The following is a 22,257-nucleotide window of genomic DNA, read 5'->3' as shown; positions in this document are numbered from 1 at the left end:
TTCAGTATTTATTAGTAGTTTAATCAAATAGGTTGGGCGTCAGTTTTTAAAAATTATCGAGGTAAATGACATAAAGTCATGGTGAAACATGATATTTTCGCGGCTGGAGTTATTGTATTGGAGTAATGTGAGCGGCAGCAGCGATGCGCAGAGCGCGCTGCTGCCCGGCTGCGCCTCCTCCATAATGTATAGACAGGACAAAGCCTGCGCGGCCGGATTACAGCGTCAACCTGAGAGCTGTAACCCAAACCTGCTTCATGGAACTCTGTCGAGTTCACGTCAGTTGATGAAGCTTCTTTTTTCCACGTGCAATCTGTCTAATAATCACCGGCAGCAGGTAAATGAGCGACGCGGATCTCTGGGTGTCCGTATATAAGGAGGAGCGGTGGAGGCCTGCAGTGTTTGGAGAAACTTGTGGCCCCGGTCATGTAGGAGAGAGCGCGGAGCTTCAGGCCTGTCTGATGCAGGATGCCACACCCGGAGATGCTGGTAGGACCGTTTAAGCCCATTAAAAAAAGAAATCTGTATTCTAAAGTATTAGACAAAAGCACGCGAGTGGTGTGTTGCGTGCATCAGTAATTTGTGGGTAACGTCGAGTCGTAGTTCATCCTCAACGCTGCCAAAATAACGCACTCATCCGTGTGCGTAAAAGCGCGGACAAACTCTGCCGCGGCCCTGAGCACCGAAGAAGCAGAAGTAGAGGGGGGAGAGGAGCGTGGATTACTCCACTGCAGCGGGTTAAGATGCTTAGCAGAGAATTACCTGTGCTTTGAAATCCCGCACCCACCCGCCCAAACAGCAGCAAGGGGCCGAGACAGGGACACGGAGTGAACTGGCACCATGTGGACGAAGAGGCAGCAGCACTCAGTCTGGTTCCCTCCAGGAAAAGAAACATTTGCTCGTTTTAAACGCAAATGAAAGACTGCGTGAGTTTGAAGATCGACCCTTGGACGCGTTTCTTTGGTGGAATCGAGGCTGTTGGATCATTTTAATGGTAAGAACAGGAACAGAAACATTGGAATGTCACCAAATATGACACCTAACTTTCAATTCGACAATGATTAAACTGCATTTTTGAACACCAGAGATTAAGACTATCAAACCTCGTGTTTATGACTGAAACATATTTACACTATTACAGTTTTTCAAAAGGTTGATCAAACGTTTGTGCTCTCTCTCCTTCTCCCTCCCCTGGATTTATTGATCTCTCCCGGAAACAGAAAGATGAGCTCTGCTTTGGGAGTCTCATTTGCAGCTTCTCAAAAATCACTTAGCCCATCATTCCGTAAGTTAGAATCAATTTGAGCTGTACGTCACCTCCATCAGTAGCATCAGGTACAAATCACACACTTGCTAGTAAACACACACCAGCAGAGATGGAAAGACCCTTGTGTTCCACTTGCTGGTGTCCAGAGGATTTCACTGCCGAATTTGATTTTAAATATTTTTTTAAAAAAAACCTCTCCATTTACCTGCAAGCTGTAGAGAAAAACCCAGACTCCTTTAACTGGTTGATGAATAAAACCTGAGCAGAGCGGCTGGTGTTTGTTAGCATCGGCGCGTCTGTGGCTCACATCTCCTGTTCTGTTTATGGCACTGGTAGAATTCACTGTCACAGCATACTCAGTGAATTACCATAGGGCCATAAACAGCGTGGAGACACATCCACGCTGCCTCTTGGGTCAATCCAACAGACACGCTGCTCTCAAACGGAAGGGAACTGGCCAACTCCTTTGCCCATTTTGGCACTAGCACATTTTTGTTTCGTTTCCTGCTGTTTGAGCAATCATGTGTAGTGCCAATATGGGACAAGAGAGGTGCACGGCTTTTCTCTGAGAGGCGCTCTGGAGTGAAGAGGTCTGATTGATCGTTGCTCTGAGATATTAGTGGTTACCATAGAAGCTGGCCACCCTATCTCTGTAACCTGACGCCTGCTCGCCACACAGATCTGGTGAACTCTCCCACAGTGTTTGGCAATGGTAGAACTCACTCCGGTGGGCTAGAAGGATCCGGTAGTTCTAGAATTGCCAACAACTGACCGAGAGATCGAATCTGTCACCTGCACGTCTGACCGAGGGAAGAAGATTTTTAGGATTGAGGGAATCACGGGTTCGGAGTGTGGTTGTTGGGTGTGTGAGTGGCTGCAGGTCAGCAGTGAGGAGGGTTAAAATAGAACTCCTCACTGTTTCTGCAGCTTCAGAACACCAGAAGCTCTGCAAAGGATGCAGGACGTCGACACACCAGACAGAGAATCAGCTGCTTAAATTAACGTCTTCACAGATTGTGGTTGAACATCAGTGTGATGGTACCAACCACAGCCTTTAGAGACTGACCCCTGCAGCCTGATCAACAAACAAGCAGGGTTGACCCCAGGTGATCCCACGTTGGGACTGATGGAACTGCAGGTAGGAGAAGTTTTATTAGAATGAAAAGTCTCTGGTTTATTTGTTCCCTTTTGGAAAACAACAATCCCTTCCTGGTATTTCCAGAATAAAACACTGTCATTAAACAAAGCCAATGCGTCTCTGCTTCGGAACTCAGCCGTCAGTCAGCTGTTAACCGCTGTTTAATCAGGGGAACGGAGGGGTTCAGAGTTCACCAGGTGAGAGGTGGGACTCCAGATCTGACAGAGATGGGACTGCGTGCTGACGTGGTCGTCCTTTCGGTTGAGATGCTGTGAGAATCAGGCCAGCAAGAGAGGGGCCGACAGATGACGAGGGAGAGGAGGAAGAGCGGAGGCCGGCATGCTGACAGCTGGTGCAAGTGATTAGACCGTGTATTGATGCAAGAAAGGCATCAAAGCTCTTTAGGAAGAATCCTTAACACACACACTCGTGTGCACACACACAAACACACATGCACAAAATTCTGAGCTTCCTGGCTTTAATTGACAACAGCGAACAGGCTAAACAGGCCATCTGTCATTTTACAGATGCATCATCAACAAATGGATTAACAGCACACACATACACACATACACACACGGTTTGGGAGGGAAAATCACAGCATTCCTCCCTTTATCATTGCAGCCGTTTAATTAATATATCCCCCAAGTGTTGATATATTCCAGTGTGTTGCTCTATAACCTCCTTTATTCCTTTATTTTACAGATCCCCCCTCACAAGTAGACAGGTTAGCTTGGTCAACTCAGGCGCCTCAGCGTGACCCTCCATCCAGCCTCGGATTTTTACTGTCCAAACTAGTGTTATGACAATAAAATCTTCTTCTTCTTTAACTGACATTTTAAGACTTGCTGAAGTAACATGTCTTCTCTTTCATTGCCAAAACTACACTGATGGAAGAGGAGATACAGAAAATGTGTTCTGGGTGAATTAGTGATGGTTGGATGAGCAGAAAGAGTGAGAGAAAGAGGAAAGGTACTGTGAACAAAATCTGTGACATCACCTTAGTCTGCTGCCTCAGAGAAACACAGTGTTCAGTTTAAGAGGGAGCCAGGTCATGTCTTTACATACACACACAGACACACACACACAGACACACACACCAGGAGACTCTGGATTACAGTAATCCAGGGACGGGTGTATTTTTAGGCTCCAGGATGCAACAATTGAGGAAAAGAGATAATGATTGTCGTATGCCCAAATGAGCTTTCTTGGAACAGAGATTGGGCAATTTTTTTAAATTTAAATCATTCAAACCTCATTCTGACAGCAAAGTTAATAGGAAACATGTTAAAAAAAAACAAAAAAAGTGATGTTTTTGAGGATTTTGGTGCAAATAACCCACAGTCTATAGTCATTTTAACTATACTTCATTCATCTCATGCTTCCTGTTTGTTTTTCTCCTCATGTCTCATATGTCATATTTCAGACTTAAGGGATGGTTCAAAGATTTTTTTCTTAACTGTATAAAAATGTGGCTAAATTGCATGACTTTACATCATATATTTGAATGCACATTGGTGGATATTAATGATCTTTGCCTAAATATCAACTTAAATCAACATTAAAAGCATCAATTCCATTTGTTCATGCATACCATTTCCATTTATTCTTAACAAAAGAGATGGTTGAAGGGCCTTTGCCGGCATTTTAACATTTGTATTTGGTCAGACCCAAGAAAACCAAAATTCTTCCAATTCAACAGATTCAACCCACATCCGATGTTTCTACAAGTAAATATCTTTTCAACATTGCATCCTATATATATTCCTGCTGAATTGATAAACTACAATACAAAAGTTATTTTGTGACCTTTCCCTGACACTAAATGCAACAGACCTCTGGCGCCCTCTACTGTTAAAACACTGAGTTCTGTAGTTCTGCACTTTCTAAGCCCTGTTCTACAGCGCCCTCATTTAATTATTTTTGCTTCCATCCTTCCTTCCTTTATTCAGTCAACGTGATCAAATTCAAAGAAGAAAATGCTGATTTCCTCTCCAGTAAATTAAACAATTCCCTGTCACATTGCGGAAAAATACAGATGGAGCCTTGGTCCAGCCCCTCTGTGGTCGTAGAGGTCAGAACTCTCTGCAGAACTGTCCAAACATCACATCTGACCGCCCTCGTGCTTGATCTCCGGAGGGTTCAATACCTATTTAAAACATTTGTTTAAGGCCAACAAAATGTGACATGTGCTGTCACTTCAGGGAAGAACTCACTTGTAATAATGAGGCTTAAAGGGTCCAGATCTGCTGATGCCCAGGTATTTGGCCTGTTCCTCACTCAGCTCTGTTAGATGAGCATCAAATGTTGGCAGGTGAAGACTGGCCACAAACTCATCTGAAACACACACACACACACACACACACATGCACGTGCACACACACATACACACACAGATCTGAGACTTTTCATGATGACAGAGAGGGACCTGTATAAATAATACCGATGGATGTACCCATCTTCTTTGGCAGGAGGTAAACGTCCTGTTTGTATCGCCCCTCTGGAGCGCTGTACAGCTCAATGAGCGCCAGGGCCTGACACAAATGGAACCACCAGACTTTAGCTTTAACATTCAGTTCCTTGTCGTCAATGTTGTGCTGAAAATAAAGGACTATACCTGGGTCGTTGTGGTGATGGAGAGGACAAGTGAAGGGACCGTGGAACAGGTCAGGTTAAGTAAGCGACCCTGAAACACCATTTTAAAGAGGAGGAGTCACATGACGAGGCCACTTTTGTACGTGATTTCAGCTAATAGATGTTAGGATACAGTAGATCTTTGCTTTTCATTGTATGACATGAACACTGAAGTGATCTTAGCTGAGAAAAAGCTGGTAACCATTGGTCTAGATCATCATCATCACCATCATCATCAACAACATCAACAACAGCCACAACAACATCACCTCTGCCAGCAGGAGGATTCTCTTGCCATCAGGCCAGATGACATGATCCACATGAGACCTCACACGCTCCCACCTCAGCTCTGCAGTCCGCAAGCTCGCCTGAGTTTAACCCACACACACACACACACACACACACACACACACGTCTGTATGGGGATTTACACCGACACCAATGTGCAAAAATAAAAGTTGATACCAAATCTATCTCAGTGTTGGAGTGGCCCATGTTGCAGACGATGCAGCCGTTCTTCATCCTGTCCAGATGTTTCCTCACCACCACGTTTTTGTTACCTTTGAGTGGAGACAAAATGCATTCGTGTGTCGCTCCACTTCACGGGATCTAATATGCCTGCAGTCACCTGTACAGGTGATGACCATGTCCACCCGTCTGACCACTTCCTTCATTTTAACCACTCTGAAGCCGTCCATGCTGAGAAGACACAACAGTAAGTTTATTATTTGGTTATTTCCACATTACTGTCAGAGACACTCTTCCTACCAGGCTTGAAGGGCACAGATGGGATCCACTTCTGTGACATAAACAACTGCGCCCACAGCTTTCAGGGCAGCACAGCAGCCTTTTCCAACCTGCACCAAAAAAAGCCACGATAACTTGTGTCGGCCTCACCTGTCATGTCCTGAAATAGTCTGCTTACTGACCTCACCGTATCCACACACCAGCACCTGTTTTCCCCCAAACATGACATCCGTGCTTCTCTTCAGCCTGAAAGACCAGTTCAGACCAGTTAGACAGTCACTGTGCACCAGTGTCTAGGAACACAGGGTGGTTCCGTACCCATCCAGCACCGACTCCTTGCAGCAGTAGAGGTTGTCGAATTTCTGCTTGGTCACGGAATCGTTCATGTTAATGGCGGGAACACACAGCTTCCCTGCCTTGGACAGCTGGTACAACCTAGGGGAAAAAAACAGCCGGGGCGTGAGTTTGTGGGCTTCCAGGTGCAGATGGAGTGTTGCTAAAACTGACCGATGGATCCCTGTAACGCTTTCCTCCACGATGCCTTTCAGGTTTCTGAACAGACCTGGATGCTTCTTATAGATCCAGTGGGTCAGGTCACCCCCATCGTCCAAAATCTGACAAAAGAATCCTCACATTATCCCGGGATGAAGCTATATGTCTCCTCAGCCTTGAAATCTGTGTTTACACTACCATGTTGGGCTGCCAGCTCTCAGCACCCACACATTTCTCTATGCACCACCAGAAGTCGTCCTCTGACTCTCCCCTCCACGCAAACACTGCAGTGCCTGGACGGCAAGGAAGGTGAAAGGTGAAGAGAGACCGAGCACAAGAACCAGACCAGCTACTCACGCACACGCGCACACACACACACACACACACACACACACGCACATCCAGACACACTCTACCTTGTTCAGCCAGAGCAGCGGCCACAGCATTCTGAGTGGAGAAGATGTTACAGGCCGCCCAGCGACACTGAGCTCCCAACACAGACAAGGTCTCGATTAACACCTGCAGGAGAAGCATACACTCACTCTCTCTCTTTCTCCGTGTGTGTGTGTGTGTGTGTGTGTGTGTGTGTGTGTGTGTGTTGAACTGACTGCAGTCTGTGCAGTGATGTGTGTGCAGCCCATCACTTTGGCTCCGGCCAGAGGTTTCTCCCCTCCTACTCTTTTCCTCAGGAACATCAGCGCTGCCATTTCTACACACACCACAGGCTGTCAGTCTATGCATTTATTCATTATCTTTATCCACATTTAGTGGTTCCTGCCTTCTCCTTTCACCTTGCTCTGCAATTTCTATCTCCCTGCGTCCAAAATGGGCCTGTTTGATGCTCTTGATGCAGAAGTCCGAAAAGCCCGTGGAGGCCTTCTGGTTTTGTTCTCTGGGAGAGGACTCATTGCCTGAGCTGTCACTGCACGCTGGAAGACAGAACTGATTGCTGGAGTGTTCAGCGTCATCTGAAGAGACACGTGATAACACGAGCCGGCTCTGGTTTCTCAGCCTTATTGTTTCAGTTTCCTCTAAAGCCTTTGAAGTCTGTACAAGTGACTGACATGTTTGAGAGCGGCGATTAGAACCAAATTAATTGGACTTAAAACTCAGAGAATTTTCCTTGTAAGCCCAGTTTAGATGTGGCAGAGAAAGCCCAGAGCCTGATTCACGTAGGATCGGAATCTGCGCAGTTTACACATCAAGGTCATGTGATCACGCTTGTGCGTAGGCCTCAGTGTTTTCACTTCCTGTACCTGAACTGTGGCTGTCTGTGGACGACTGGGAAGTGGTCCGAGACAAGGAGCACCGGGCAGCCTTGAGGGGACGCTCGTTGAACTCTTGCTTCTGGTCGGTGAACTGTATTTGCTACGGGGACAGAAAAGAATCAAAAAAAGGGGGCGTGATTATAACGGCTTCATTATTGCCAACAGCACCATCTGTATTAAGTTTGACCAATTTAAAAGTTTAAAATTTGGCAGCTTTTTCAGGTCTGAGCTCCAGAAATAAAAAACCTTAACCCACCCCCCCAAGTGACCCCACCACCAAACACATTTAATGGCTCATGGCAAATCAGCGGCGCGTCCTTTAGAATTTCACTCAGACTCTGGTTTAAACTAATTTAGTAGTACAAAATATGAAGTTTGCGTGTGAAAATAACCTCTACCAAGAGCACCTGATATACTCAGTTATTTTGGGCGACTGCTTCTCAGTTTTTCTGACCAAAATATTCAATTAAAAAGATTTAGAGTAAAAAAAAAATACAATATGGAAGCAAGAAGATGTTGAGCTGCTAATCCAACCGGTTCCTATAATCCTTGTTGGAAGCACTTAAATCTGAGATGCTCATTAAGATAGAATAAAGGTTTTTGTTCTTCTGGGTCTCTGATCTATTCATCATCCTAATAAATGCAGCATATTCGCTCATTCATAGTCACTTAATCACAAATAACTAACAAACGCACTTTCTGACCTTAGCTGCTTTGTTACAAGGTGACAAACTGACATCTGAAAAGTCAATCAATAACATTGTTCTACCGCGACTGTCACCTACTTACGTAATACTATCGTTAAATAATCATATATGGAATTGGATTTTCGGTTTTAGTCTAGCAACAGTCAAACCAGCTCCAATGATAACAATTCACCCTATTATTCATTAACGCACTTCTCTCAGCTATAAACCTGGTGGATTTGTACAAACACTCCTTTATCTTTCAATTTTTGCAATTTACCATAAAAAAAGCTACAGTAAAATAAAAAACAATGAAACAATTTAGAACTTCTCTCTGTCCTGAGCTGCACTGATCAAAATTTAACTTTATCCTTCACTCTTTAAGCAGAAAAAGGCAATTAAAAGACAAATGTTTTTCTCCCTGCACACCAAAAATCACAGATACCTTGAGATAGACAGACTGCACAGCCTCCTGGTCTTTGGCTTTGGCTGTATTCACGAGACTGTAAGCTTTCTTCATGCTGCTGCTGCAGACGCCGACCGGACTGATCTCACTGATCTCACTAATCTCACTGATCTCAGTCTGCACAGCTGCAAACTGGTACTAGTAAAGGCAGCAAAGATCTGGCTGAGTGACGCTCCACGGCAACGCCTCCATCCAACAGGACAGGTAACAGGTGGAGGGAAAAGACCAGAAACAAAAGGGGTCTTTGTCACCCTCAGAAGGGAAGAGAACAGCAGGAGAAAACAGGTTTGATAATATCCTTAAGAGAAGTGTGAAAGAGAAGAGGCGCACTGTTATGTGCGTAAATAAAGTGTTTACACCTGCATACATTGATGAAAGTGTCAGGAGAAGAGAAACGGATGACGATTGTTTCACCTCTGAGCTCATTCATGTTGGTCATCTGCAGCTTCTCTGTTGCCTCTGCATTGATTAACGAGCAACACTTTTATCGGGGGGAAAATGTGACCTTAAATGATGACGTTACACAAACAAACACACAAGCAAACCCCAAGAAAAGAAGATTCTTCTCACCACTGTTGGTGACACTGTTGGTGAGCTCACTTGCTGGTGAGGAAAGTCGTCATGTTTTCCAGATTAAAAAGAGCTTTTCCACGGGTGTGTGTTACACCGTGTGTTTGTCACGGTCTGCAGCTCGGCATAGCAACCTTTGTATAACTGTATATATGCAGCACAACAGAAGGCCACATTTCTAGAATTTAGTCTACAATTTGTTGAGAAAGAACCCCCTCATCGAACCTTTGAATTACTCTAATCTGCTGTAGGAAATACTGATTTAAAAATGAAGTTGGGCTCTAACAAAGAAGGTAAAGATCTAGATGCAGACAAGCAACAGAAAGGCGGCTTTCATTTATAATAATAAAAAAGGAAGGTGGCAGTTTCCACCTCAGCAATCAGGTGATCACCTGCTCCTGTCACACCTGTGGGTTAAGTTGGCTCTTTTTTGTCCCGTCTCCATGTTGGTTTTGTGACTTCCTGTTTTATTTTGAAACTAACTCTCCTCTCGTTTCGGACCACTTGTTTTTCCTTATGTGTCACCTGTCCAATTGTCTTCCCTGATTCCTGATTGTTTCCAGCTGTTCCCCATTCCCCCCCCCCCCCCCCCCCCCCCCCATGTGCTTATAGTTGGTGTCTCCCTTGGTCCTTTGCCAGTGTATCACGTCCCTTGTCATGATCACCAGCTTGTCCTTCATTGCCATGAGAATCTTTGAGACTGTCACAACCTTTGTTTGTCTGATCCTCATAAGAGAGTGTATTTTGTTTGGCTTTGCCCCTTTTTTGGATTTCTTTAGTTTAGTTGTTTTTTTTGTTTAATCCCTCCTTGGAGGCCTTTTGAGTTTGAATAAAGACTGTTACTTCCTGAAAGCTCTGCGCTTTAAGATTTCATCTGTGTAGATTCTAATCCAGCATATTCAAAAACATTGAAAAATCAGCTGGTCAAACATTTACAGAGATGTGCACCTTCCAAAGAAAATCATTCACATACTGATCGCGTGGGCGTTGATGCCTCATGCAGAGCTGCAGCCAGACGTGCGCGTCTACGTCTCACTCACCATGTCGGTCCTCTGAGCTTCACCCAGCAGCTCTGGCCTAGCCGTCTCCTCCCGCTCTCTGTCCCGACTGTGAGGCATCCTCCAGCTCTCTGCCGCCTTCAGCATCAGCAGCAGGTTGGGACTGCACTGATGTGGATGGTTTTTGGCGCTTTCTTCTGTGTTCTTGCTTGTTGAAGTGTCACCCAGTTTCCCCCAATGGGGTCCATCGCAGCCCTCGGTGAGCGGTTCGGGAAACTGGTCTGGCAGTGGCAGGTCCTTCCAGGAGGCATCTGTCTGCTCCTTTCTGTCTGCCATGGCAGCAGTGAAGTGACCAGGTGATGTCTGGCTGTCCCCACATATGTCAATGCTTGTGTTTACAGTCAACAGGAGCTATATTTGGTTACTTTGACTAAATGTAAAGTAAGATCATTAGTCTTGGGTGCAGCGTGTACAGTGTAAACACCGATGTGAGCACAGCTGTTAGGAAGGCACAAATGAAACCCTGAAATGGAGGAAAGTAACGTGTTCAGGGCCTGAAAGTCATCAAAGCACCCTCATCCGCTTGCCTGCACATGTTTGCAAGAGAAACGTGTGCTTAAAACTGCATTGAGACCAGTTGTGTTGTCTTTGACAACATCAACTCAAATCACATGAAAAACAGACAAAGGCTTACACAATAAACAAATTGCCACCCTAGATATTTACATGACATTCCAGCAGCAGTGAGCAACAACCTAACCTCGGGCTTCCATCCTCAGAGTAAATGTCTTAAAGTGTTCATTTACTCAGATTTCCATCAACTGCAAATATTTTTATGGCTGAAATATACACCTTTCAAAGTCACCTAGTTTCTTGAGAAAAAAAGTTAATGACAAAAATGAAACTCTGAAATGTTACTTAATAAAGAGGGTGGGACTCAAGGGTTGCTGGACAGGCGGTACGTTATAGACTATTATTCCGGTCAGAGAATCAAGAGTGCTTCTGGAGGAAGGTGCGGTAACATCCAAATGGATTTTTATATATTTTATTCTGAGTTGAGATTGGTTAGGAAGCTTCAGCGTTACAGGTTACAGAGATGGTGAACTTATAGTTGCTAGAGTTGCTAATATACAGATGTGTACATGCAACAGCCATAGGCCAATATATCACAAGTATATAGCTGAGGGAAGTCCACCATCATAGGTATATCCGCTCATGGCGAACGAGTGCTTGTGGATCCTCAGCGGAACACCGAGTAGGGATGGTCCAAGGGGTGGTCCAGGCAGTAGAAGCTCATTCACAGACTCTCTATGTCTTTGAAGGGCAGGATTTCCATCTGCCAGAGGCTCAATGTCCTCGAAGCGCTTGCAGGAAGCCTAAGCAATAGTGAAATGCATACATTTCCTGTATCCTGCATCTGATCAAACTGCCAGGCAATGTCGCTGGAGACCCGCACCGCTGCTGCCCGTGTCTGCAGCCAGGCAGCAAAGTCCTGCGGGGCGTAGGACCTGCAGGCACCAGCCTGATGTCATTCTGGAACCAATGATCCAAACAGTTGTTAAGGTGGGCTTGGGGTATCCTGCCGAGCCTGTAAACATGGAAAGAACAATGGAATTGGTTGCTGTCCTGGCCTTCAAGGGTCCGCATAATTCCAACCAAGGTCTGGAGGGATGCAGCGAGCGTCTTGAAGGCAGTGGCATCACCCAACCTGAGGGCTGGATTGTCCTGTAAGGCGGCCAGTTCACGTTGAACCAGCTGACCAGGCTTTCCATAGGTGTCCTGGAGCATCTGGGCTCCAGCCAGTGGGTCTTTTGTGCAGGCAATTTAAATAATTACAGTGAGTACAAAACTTCACATGATACAGAAATAAACTAATAAACATTTACCACATGGAAAAAGATCAATAATATTACCGATTTCTCCACCAAGTGACAAAAATAACTCATCAAAGTTGTCAGCAACAACAGTGTGAAATGTGTTTCTTATTCCACTAGAGGGCGCAGCAATTCTACAGTTTTCCTATCAGACAACAAAGAAACCCCGCTGACCTCAGGATGAATAACTGAGGAAAAATAAGCAACATAATACATGTTCCCTATAGTCCAAAGTACAAAGTGTGTTGTTAAATATGAGGGGAAGAAGATGGGTCATCAGTGCTTTTGAATATGAGCCTGATTAAATATTGAATCATGCCACGATTCGTTTGAACAGAGTGAATCTGCCAAATGTTTAAGAGACGCTGTTAAGGTCGGTAAGCTTTGCGAAGCAGAAAGCTCTGGCTGCTATTTATTGATCTTTACACATTTTACCAAGTGATCCTTTAATGCAGAAAAAGGAAGGAGAAACTTTACCGGCTTCTTTGTGACATTTAACAAAAGCAAGAAAACTCAAAAGCCATTATTGATCTGCTGTTATCAGCAACATCAGCAGCCTGAAAGCAGCTGGACACACAAGGTCTGACGGGAAGCATCGGCAAATGCACCATGATGATCACAATTCTGCCCTTATGATGAATAAAGCCTAACGTCCACGTAATGTCATTACTGCTTTTATTCAGCATAACATATTTGTTTACAGAATCAACAATAAAAGGACCATCGGGACAGAAATTACATTTGGGCTCAAAACAACGTGGATTATATTTGTTATTTGCTTTTGGTGTAATCTAACACACCCACACACACGTGCGCACACACACAAACACAAACGCATGCTATTCACAGAGATATCTTTCATTTTTGCTACTCATTTCCATTTACAAGCATCACTTGACATTTCTGATATACTGTATGTTGTTCTCACACTATTTGTTAGTTCCATTCTGGTATTGAAGAAAATCGCTGTTCACAACTATCACATTTACCACACTTAAGATGTTAGTGTATAAGAATGTTGCATGTCAAAGCGCACACTGAACAAGCTCACGTATAGGAGGCATCTACACTCTTCACAGTTGACTGTAACAGACTCATTTTTCACTAGTTTTAGTTATGTAATGACACAATGAGTATGTCATTAGTGTGTTCATTGTTAATGGCAGTGGGAAGTAACAGGTGTGAGTACAATACCAATGTTTCTACGACAACAATATGCCTTCACAGGTTACAGATGCCACATGTGTGACTGACAGGTGCTCACGGCCCTCACCGTGCTGAACGTATGTTCTTGTACTGGCACAGGAGCAGGTGTTTGAAGGTATTTTTGAAGGAGGCATTGCACAGGGCGTAGCAGGCCGGGTTGATGGTGCTGTTGATGTAGCAGAGCCAGTAGCCGATGGTCCAGAGGGAGTTTGGAATACAGACGGAGCAGAAGGTGGTGATCAGGACCATCACGTTGTACGGCGTCCATGTGACCACGAAGGCAACCAGGATGGCCATGATGGTGCGCGTCACCTTTTTCTCCCTTGAAGAAATCCCCTTCCTCTTCCACTTGGCAACAGTGTTTTGCTTAGTTACCTGTGAAATGTGAGCAGAAAGAACCTGTCAGTGGTTGTTATACTTTAATACCTCATATGTTTAACATGAATGCAGCAGAAGTATTAAAACAAGCCTTAAGTCCTGTTGGATAGAACTATAGTTAGAATTATAGACCTGCTACCCTGATTTTTCCTATTGTAACAAGGCCCTGTCATGTGCTAACCAACACAGCTTCACAAATGCTGTGAATTCCAAAGGTCTCTTTTTAAAAAACATGTCATTTAAAGTTCGACTCTGGGACGACGCAATGTTTCTTCGAAAATGGCCGAATCGAAGTTTTCCGTATCTCTGACTTTTTTATTTTCTGGCAGAACTCCGAGCATTAATGTAGTTAAACATCAATAGAAGTCAAGGTTGTTTTTTTTATATTTTTCCACAACTGACTGTTTAACACCTCAATTTGAATATTCACAATATGTTTTTTGAGAATTTCTAATAAAATTGGGTTTACCTTAAACAGTGTCCTTGTGACCAAACTTTGTCTGTCGGCAGCTGAATTTCCAGGGGAAGGTGGGTGTGTTGGATTCGTCTCAATCCCAGCATTGGAGCCTTTCTGTGTTACCATGGTGACCGCAGTGTCACCATTTTGCTGTTGCTCATCTTCCTCTTTGTCTCCAGCCTCAACTGCAACTCGTCTCTTCCCGGTGTTCTGGCTCTCACACCCATCCTCCTGGCTGTGATTGGGACCATCTCCAAGACTGGTGCCTGAAGTCTTCCTGTTGTCCTTCTTCACGCGGCTGCGGCTGGCCTTGGAGATGCGCCAGTACAGGTGGATCATGATGGCCACTGGAAGGTAAAACGCTGCTATGGCTGTGCCGAACGTCACCACCGTGTTTGAGAAGAACTGGATGTAGCACTCCTCTGATGGAACGGTTCTCCCCCCAACAATAAACTGCCAGAAGAGGATGGCTGGAGCCCACAGAATGAAGGACAAGACCCAGGCGGCGGCAATCATCAGGCCTGCCATCTTGGTGCTGCGTCGCACTGGGTAGCTCAGTGGTTTGGTGACGCAGAAGTAGCGATCAAAACTGATTATGAGGAGGTTCATGACTGACGCGTTGCTGACAACGTAATCAACAGCCAACCACAGGTCACACACCACAGCTCCCAATGGCCAGTAGCCAATTACGATGTACACAGTGTACAGATTCATGGAGCAGATGCCAATAATGAGGTCGGCACAGGCCAGGCTGAACAGGAAGTAGTTGTTTACCGTTTGCAGGTTCCTGTTCACCTTTAAAGAAACAACATGCAAAAGGCTGTCAGGCTCCTCGACACTATCAAAGTGAGAGAAAACGTATAAATCTTGTGGGGGGTGAAGCAAAGCCAAACCTTGATGGAAAGCATGACCAGTATGTTTCCGACGACGGTGATCAGACTCAAAGACCCAGCCACCGTTACGATCAGGAGGATTTCCACAGTGGTGTACGGACTTGCAGAGAACATGCCGGCGCTCTTCCCGCTGGTGTTCGCGGACAGGAACGAGCTCTCCATTCTGTCAAGATTTCCCAATATCTCTCACAGGCGCTTCAGATCATCTCTGTATCTGGAGAAACAGAAAGGTTATTCTGTTGTCCGTCAGCACGGCCATCCGTGCCAAACACGCCGCTCTCGGGCTGCAAATCTACAGCAGGTGTTTGAGTCCTTTTCAGCTCCCAGGCTGGCCAAAGATGGACAGGTGAGTAAATAAAGGCAGCAGCAGGAACGTCCAGCAGTGTGATATCAGAAATAATACATCCAAAAAGTTTGAGGGACTAAAAGCAGCAGGGCTGAGATATTTATCTGTAAAGATTCTGCATTGCTGCACCAGTTTGCCATTATTGGTGACCTGTTACATGTGCATACAGCTGATGTGTGCATGTGCAGGAGACGGTATCAAACTCATGCTTTCAGTCCCAGCTGTGTTTCAGCTACCAAATAACATGGCCTCTAATAACTGTGATAAAAAGCAATCAAATGATAAAAATAAAATGAGGGTTTGCATCATTACCAATATAAATAATAATAACCTTTTAAAAACCAAAGCAATAGACGGGACTATGGTCAGTCATAAAATATACAGACCCCAAAAATGTGATTAACTGATGTATTGTGATCAGAAAATCAATGTCAAGACTCTCAGTTGAGACCACAGGGGTTGTCGCACACTGTTAAAACCCTGTAAGTGACTCCATTAGGCCACGTGATAACATCTTACTGTACCTGAAAGACGTTTCCTTCCTGCTCTTACAGCCAGATGAAACTTCATTACACCATCTCTAACTTTATCACTTAGCCATCAAAGACCCCTTCTGGACCTTTTCTGCTTCAGAAAGAGCCCTATATGTATGTGTGAAGGGTGTGTGTATGTATGCGGGCATGGGTTTACTTGATTTATGGTACTGTTAGGAAAACACATGATTGCATTAAAGTCTAATTTTTGAACAGTCTGGGGGAGAAACACTGTTACATTTGATACCCTTTATAGAACGTGCACCAAACCTGAGGCCCCGGGGCCCCATCCAGCACTCGGTGCAATTACATAAGATATTATCACGTATTTATACCATGACTGGCCTGCTGGCAGACACGTGATTGGTCCACCAAGTCCCAGCATGCACTGCAGCAGTATTACTAATTCAAAATCTGAATAGATGCTAAGGCATTGGTATGAAGCAATGTTAATAGCTCTGTTTTTATTCTAATTTAGCTACTTATGTTTTCAGAGTTCTATTCAACTGAATAAACTGTGATCTAAATAAATGATACACATGATCAGTATATATCAAGTGTGTCATGTGGCTGAAATGACAATTAAAACCAGAGCCACTGTCAAATCACACGTAGCTTCATTGTGTCTGATATATTTGAGGCACAATAGAAACCACAGAATATTTTCGTTGCAGGTGCTGTCTGTGGTATAACATATAATAATCCCAACAAAGTAGTATCAGTTGCAATAAGGGACAAACGGTACATTATTATTTCAATCAGTAATGATAAATATTATGCAATAAAATAGGATTTAAATAAACTCTAATATAGGCTCCATTGACCTGACATAAAATGTCTGCCTCTGGGGCATCAATTAATATATTTAAAAGGCCTCTTTTCTTCATCATCTAGAAAACATTTTATTATTTATTATATTTATTATTATTATGGCATACAAAAGGAACTCCTATTTAGCATGTATTGAAATAAAAGTAACCCTAAAACAACTGAAACCCCAGAGTTATAGAATTATCTTTTTTTTTTAAAAAGACACTTTTAAAAAAAACACATTTATTGCAAATTTTTGTATTGCACCACAGGCTGATATTTATTTTTAAAAAAAATGTTTTTATTGAATTGAATATTTTTATTATTTATTGAAGTAAATCAAACATGATATAAATTCACCTCAACACCTTTATATTAACATGCTGTCTGCTCCGCTGGTGTGAGGATGCTTTGAGAAACTGCAGGAGATAACTGCTTCCTCACAAGCTCATGCTCACATCTTCCCATCATTTACACTAATCAGACCTCCATTACTGGACCTCCCTAATTCAGAGCTACTGGAGAGAGTCACAGACACAAACAATATTTCTTTGACAGGCGTAGAAACATAGTAATTAGATCGAGCAGTAGCTGTACCGGTAATATGCTTCTTGGGTGTAGTGGTGGGTCTACCCATCAGGGACAGGGGGAGGCTGTCTTTAAAATGTCTGCCCTGCCTTTGACATCAGCAACTAAGTGGCTACCAGCAGATGAGGTGGTGAAACAAGGGCTTTGTTTGCAGATATGAGGACAGGTGGGCCCAGTTTCATCAAAAGGACGAGTTAATGACCACGGGGATCAAAGGGGACGTAATTATTTCATGCAAAGATGCTTTTTTCTCAAACCTTGTAGATGTATTTTATTGCTTAGTTTATGAACACAAATCAAGCTGGAGGCCGGTCAGATCATCCGGGATGTTTGCACAGATGGTTTTTTAACCTATCCTGCGACTGGATGCATGTAAACATGTGCACACAAAAGAGAATTAAGTGGACCGTACAAAATATATCATTCGTTTCTGTGTTAGTCGACAGAAGGCTTTGATAGAAACAAGGTTTTTGAAGTCATCTTGACTGCTTGGATTTGTGAGAGTTGTATTCCTCCTGTGAGGGGCGAGAAATTTCACATCAGGCTGAGCTGCAGCCTTTCACAGATGTATAACACAGGCCAGAACAAAATGAAAGACTGGGCATAGAATGTGGGAGTGAGGTGGACAGAAGTGGAAAAGCTCCCATATGCAGAGAAATGACGAGCATGATTTTCACAAGTCGTCGTGGGCTTTTTAAAAAGAGGCAGAGTCCTGTGAGAGTGGGTCTGGGAGGAGGAGGAGGGTTAATGAGCGACGATTAAAAACATAACTTGATTTTGATGCAAGCCCACAGTTTCTGGGAGGAGCTGCTGGGATGAAATCTAATTCCCATTTTTAAACCCAGAGTAAAGAGGGAGGGATTCCTCAGGAGCAGGGAGATCAGGGAATCCAGAGAGCCGAATCAGTGCTGCTGACTTCAGGAATGGAACAAATTCAAGCATTTCTAAACCAGCCTTAGGGGACCAATAAAACCAGGATCAGTGTTAGAATGAGGCTGCAACGGGACCAGAATCTGTATGTGAAGGGTTTAATTACACTATTTAATCTACATAAACTACATAGAAAACTCCCAAATTTATGTCTAACATTTAAATAGAAACATTATATCCCTTGCCTTTAATGCAGGTAAAATAAAACAAAATAAATGCATGGTTACCTTAAGCAGAGTTTACAAGTCAGATTTCAGCTCACCTTGAGTGCTGGGAAGGACACAGATGAACTCTCTTGGTTGGGTCCATGATACTCTCACCTCAGTCCACACTAGAGCGACGACAGAAGCGAAGCGCAACCTTACATTGACGTTGCTCCTCCTCTGATAGCGTGCGTTGGTGTTTGTGTGTTAGAGCCTGACAGACACAATGGGGAGGGGTCAGAATGGCTCTTACCGACTGTTGTGTTGCATCCCTGAAGCTCGGGTCACACGTCTGAATAAGCGAGTGATGGAGGCAGGGCCAGTAATATTTTACACACGTGGTATGTGTCGATGTCTCCAGCACACACACATACACACACACATCTGTGTTAATCTATAGGCCACAGTGATGAGTGCTGGCCTGCAAAGTGCTAAGATCCTTATTAAAATCGGGACAGAGGGAAAGGCTCGCGCTGCGGTTCTGTTGCTGCAGGACTTTAACCTTTGAGGTCTTTTGACCTTTCAACCAATCTGGTGATGCAACCTGCCCCATTTGGTGTATGACCTTACTTTGATGGAATTACCACAAAGAATCATAGCCGGTCCCCACAAAACATTATTGTGACTGAAACGGGCATGCTGCCGTCAAACAGGCACGAGCCAGACATGTAAGTATAATTTGATATGAGAAAATATGACTTGATTTATTGTGCTCGCACGGGTGCAGACATACGGCAATCTGATCACATTGCCATTGGTCTTTCAGCTTATTTGCTTGGATATAATGCTGATGTGGTCACAATTATGTTGTAGAAAAATGCGGTAGTCTGCCCGTGGCTTCCCTTCTCCCGGGCCACCATTTGTCATGAGCACAAATCGATATGAGACTTTGACCGTGTCTCCAGCCTAAATGCCTGTCTTCAGCTTCCTGTCTCTGAAATGTCCTCCTGGAACATCTTACTGCAGCAGTTGTAATTCTGCATTACACTTTGGAAATGGTAAAACAGGCAGAACTAGAACTAAATAAGGTCCCGGAGAGCTCTGACCTGGGCCAGCATATAGAATACTTGGATACAGGCAGTAGTAATAAGAGGTCAGCCAGCCGGACGGACGGACGGACAGAGGTAATGGTTGGTGGAGGTAGCTTAAAAGAGTCTAGCTTTTATACATTTGTGGTGATTCTAAAACCAAAAGTAATCAGTGTGTATTTATCATTCTGTCTGAGCTGAAATGCTCCATGGATGCAAAACTCCATATGTAATATATGATGACACATTTACAGTTGTTTTGATTCCAAGTGGCAAAACAGGGAGGATTCTGTGCCGGCGGTTTCCACCGGTGGTCAACTTGAGCGGCTTCAGACCTCTAAGCTGAATGTTTAATTCATCGGGATTGTGCAGTTGCCTCGCGTCCTCACAACTTGATGGCTGCTGCTTTGCATCTCAGCCTTCTAGCACTCCGTCCTCGTGCGGGCCCTGAATTAGAGTTTGTGCATGAATGGGCTGGTTAAAGGTCTGAGTTTCATCAATGGGCTTCATTGCGTAATTTATCGTGTCACATGGAATGTTGTTGTTTTTTTTACTGTCCCCTGGAAGGTAGATGGAGAACATAAAGGAAACCGTGCTGCAGGGCTTATGGGCACATCCTTGCGTAGTATATACGGTATAGTCTGATAAAAGCCATCACCCTGTGCACGCACACACACACACACACACACACACACACACACACCCACACTACTCTTTCAGTGTCAGCATCTTTTGAGGACATGTCCTAAAAGAACCCGTTGAATGTGTCCTCACCAACAGACTCATTCAAGAGTTGTCAACAGTGCTAGCAATGAGGAACACTCCTCTTCATTATAAAAGGAAAATCCTGAAGGCTACGAGGAAATGAGGTCATCTCACTGGAAGCTGGATGGCTTTCTGAATAGACGGAGTTCACCCAACACAATAGAAGCCTTCTATCTGATGTCTGATCTTCACTGAAATTCTAAAATTCCATTTTTAATGAAACACTGTCAAATGAAAGGGACCCATATGTTCCTGGAAACTTCTTTTTTCTATATATACGTCTGCACCTTTATCATGTACATTTTAATGTAAATGTGAAAAGTTCAGTGAGTAAAAATCACCTCTGAAAAATCATTTCTGCAGGGAGGGTTCTGTTCTGAAGGTGCAGCAGGCCTGTCCCAGAATATGACGATTCATTCACCCCTGTTTCATATTCAAGCCACGTTCCGAATTTCAACAAACTCTGTGCACAGTGTTTTCACATTTCTTGGCAAACAACAAATGTTTTTTTGAACTACTCGGACACTGGCTTCCATTTCTGGCCGTATGGTCCAGAGTTACGTAATATGTGGGGTTACAGAGACTTACAGTAGCAGCAACAAGAGGATAAAATCAAGAAAGCAACAAACAATGAAAACCTTTTTTAATTAGAGATGAAAAAACATCTAGGCCACAACTATGTGTAGTTACTGATGTCTGAAAGGGTTCACTGGAACGTTTTAAGAGTTTGTGGTTTTCACAAACTCCACCTTTGTTTTATTGCAGTTTGAATGTAAAATTTCAAGATAGGTTTAAACAGCAAACAAACTTAAATGACCTTAAATTGGAATAGTTGTCCAGTGAAAGGGAGCATAAATATAAGTCTAATAATCTAACTGTATTTTCAATCTTTGGCTAATGGAGCTCCTCGGGTGTTGGTTGGTTCGTGGCTCTGCTGCCATCTAGCGGACGGAGGCTTCGGTTAACTTTAGTTTGTTCCCTTCATCATCACACATCCAATAAAAGCAGGACCGACAGATAGTACAGGATGATCTCACCACATGTAAATTAAATAATCAAGATAATTTCAATTCAAAGTCAGAGTCTGAGCCAAGAAAATAACAAACGACTGAAAACAAGCAAAAATGTCTGATAGAATACAAAATAAAAGAATTTGAATTATCATTATAATATATACTCATAATATTTTTTTTTGAGTATTTCTAAGGAAACACCTTGTCTGCTCAAATGGCAGCATGATAATGTGACTGAAAAATATAGGTTCCTTTAAAAATATTATTTAAATTGGGCATTTAAATTCCTCTTTATTAATTGGTAAGCTGGTCCATGACACTATGAAGTAACAGCAACATTCCATTTGTTTTGAACGTGTTGAGCACTTCACCAATCACTGAGCTCAGAGGGCAAGCAAACCAAAGTTTAATGACAGAAAACTGTTGTTGTAGGCACACATGGCGGTGATCCCTACAGAGCATAATGAGCATCTGCTGACACACACACGGTCTCATGAGGCTCCATCATCTGGGAGTCAAATGTGTGTGTCTGGGTGTGTCCATGACAACAATATAAAACAATAATCCTTTTTTTTTAGTAAATGACAAGTAAGATTGCTTTAGAGTGAATATAATGAAATCAGTGATGGATTATTACAACTATATACAGTAATATAATACTTCTGTAAACATTAATGTATTTTGGGGGGATAGTATCAAGCGGGGTGATGATATTATTGTCATCAGTTTTTCAAGTCGATCCAACAAAAATGTGTTAACTTTAAGGGGCTTTAATTAATGTCTCAACTTAGTCGCGGTTCATCTGAAATTCCCACCCCTGCTATTTGGTAATAATTATTGTTTATCACATGAAGAATTATGGGCCTGGTTTGCATGAGGCAGTGCCAACCATCTGCATTGAAAATCACATGTAAAGTGAGGACATAAATTCTGACCACATCTCAACCCACTCCCCATCCATTTCTAT

At 43.6% G+C, this 22,257-nt stretch overlaps 2 protein-coding genes across 6 annotated transcripts; both read right to left on the bottom strand.

Moving 5' to 3' along the window:
- Nucleotides 1–2,866: 2,866 nt before the first annotated feature.
- On the bottom strand, nt 2,867–10,614 carry LOC101076394 (S-adenosylhomocysteine hydrolase-like protein 1). Of its 5 annotated transcripts, none has more exons than XM_011621020.2 (17): nt 10,309–10,614; nt 7,535–7,646; nt 7,070–7,207; nt 6,887–6,987; nt 6,695–6,797; nt 6,477–6,571; nt 6,294–6,400; nt 6,105–6,221; nt 5,969–6,032; nt 5,808–5,896; nt 5,668–5,738; nt 5,505–5,599; nt 5,309–5,407; nt 5,023–5,091; nt 4,861–4,939; nt 4,622–4,742; nt 2,867–4,554 (listed from the first exon to the last, which is right to left on the bottom strand). In XM_011621020.2, exons 1-17 carry the CDS (start codon nt 10,600–10,602, stop codon nt 4,548–4,550), a joined length of 1,761 nt encoding a protein of 586 aa, XP_011619322.2. In that variant the 5' UTR covers nt 10,603–10,614; the 3' UTR covers nt 2,867–4,547. The 5 variants fall into 5 exon arrangements, with proteins under 5 accessions (XP_011619322.2, XP_029698134.1, XP_029698135.1 ...); XM_029842274.1 differs by lacking the exon at nt 10,309–10,614 and adding an exon at nt 8,678–8,832 and having other exon boundaries at nt 7,070–7,246; XM_029842275.1 differs by lacking the exon at nt 10,309–10,614 and adding an exon at nt 8,678–8,832.
- A 696-nt stretch (nt 10,615–11,310) lies between these two features.
- Nucleotides 11,311–18,694, bottom strand: LOC101067250 (muscarinic acetylcholine receptor M2-like). Its single transcript, XM_029842279.1, has 5 exons — nt 18,544–18,694; nt 15,075–15,288; nt 14,194–14,976; nt 13,414–13,721; nt 11,311–11,854 (listed from the first exon to the last, which is right to left on the bottom strand). The coding sequence occupies exons 2-5, from the start codon at nt 15,234–15,236 to the stop codon at nt 11,614–11,616; spliced, it is 1,494 nt and encodes a 497-aa protein (XP_029698139.1). The 5' UTR covers nt 15,237–15,288; nt 18,544–18,694; the 3' UTR covers nt 11,311–11,613.
- Nucleotides 18,695–22,257: the final 3,563 nt, after the last annotated feature.

Source organism: Takifugu rubripes, chromosome 9 (assembly GCF_901000725.2).
Source record: "Takifugu rubripes chromosome 9, fTakRub1.2, whole genome shotgun sequence".
Taxonomy (NCBI): domain Eukaryota; kingdom Metazoa; phylum Chordata; class Actinopteri; order Tetraodontiformes; family Tetraodontidae; genus Takifugu; species Takifugu rubripes.
This window is presented reverse-complemented; position numbering and strand designations above follow the sequence as displayed.

Coding starts and splice junctions, on each gene's coding strand:
- LOC101076394 (XM_029842272.1), bottom strand. CDS start 10,602: ATGGCAGACAGAAAGGAGCAGACAGATGCCTCCTGGAAGGACCTGCCA. Junction 7,647..10,308: donor AAGCTCAGAGGACCGACATG/GTGAGTGAGACG, acceptor CTGTCCCCGTAG/CAAATACAGTTCACCGACCA. Junction 6,572..6,694: donor CGCTGCTCTGGCTGAACAAG/GTAGAGTGTGTC, acceptor CTTGCCGTCCAG/GCACTGCAGTGTTTGCGTGG.
- LOC101067250 (XM_029842279.1), bottom strand. CDS start 15,236: ATGGAGAGCTCGTTCCTGTCCGCGAACACCAGCGGGAAGAGCGCCGGC. Junction 14,977..15,074: donor TGGTCATGCTTTCCATCAAG/GTTTGGCTTTGC, acceptor GTTTCTTTAAAG/GTGAACAGGAACCTGCAAAC. Junction 13,722..14,193: donor TCACAAGGACACTGTTTAAG/GTAAACCCAATT, acceptor CACATTTCACAG/GTAACTAAGCAAAACACTGT.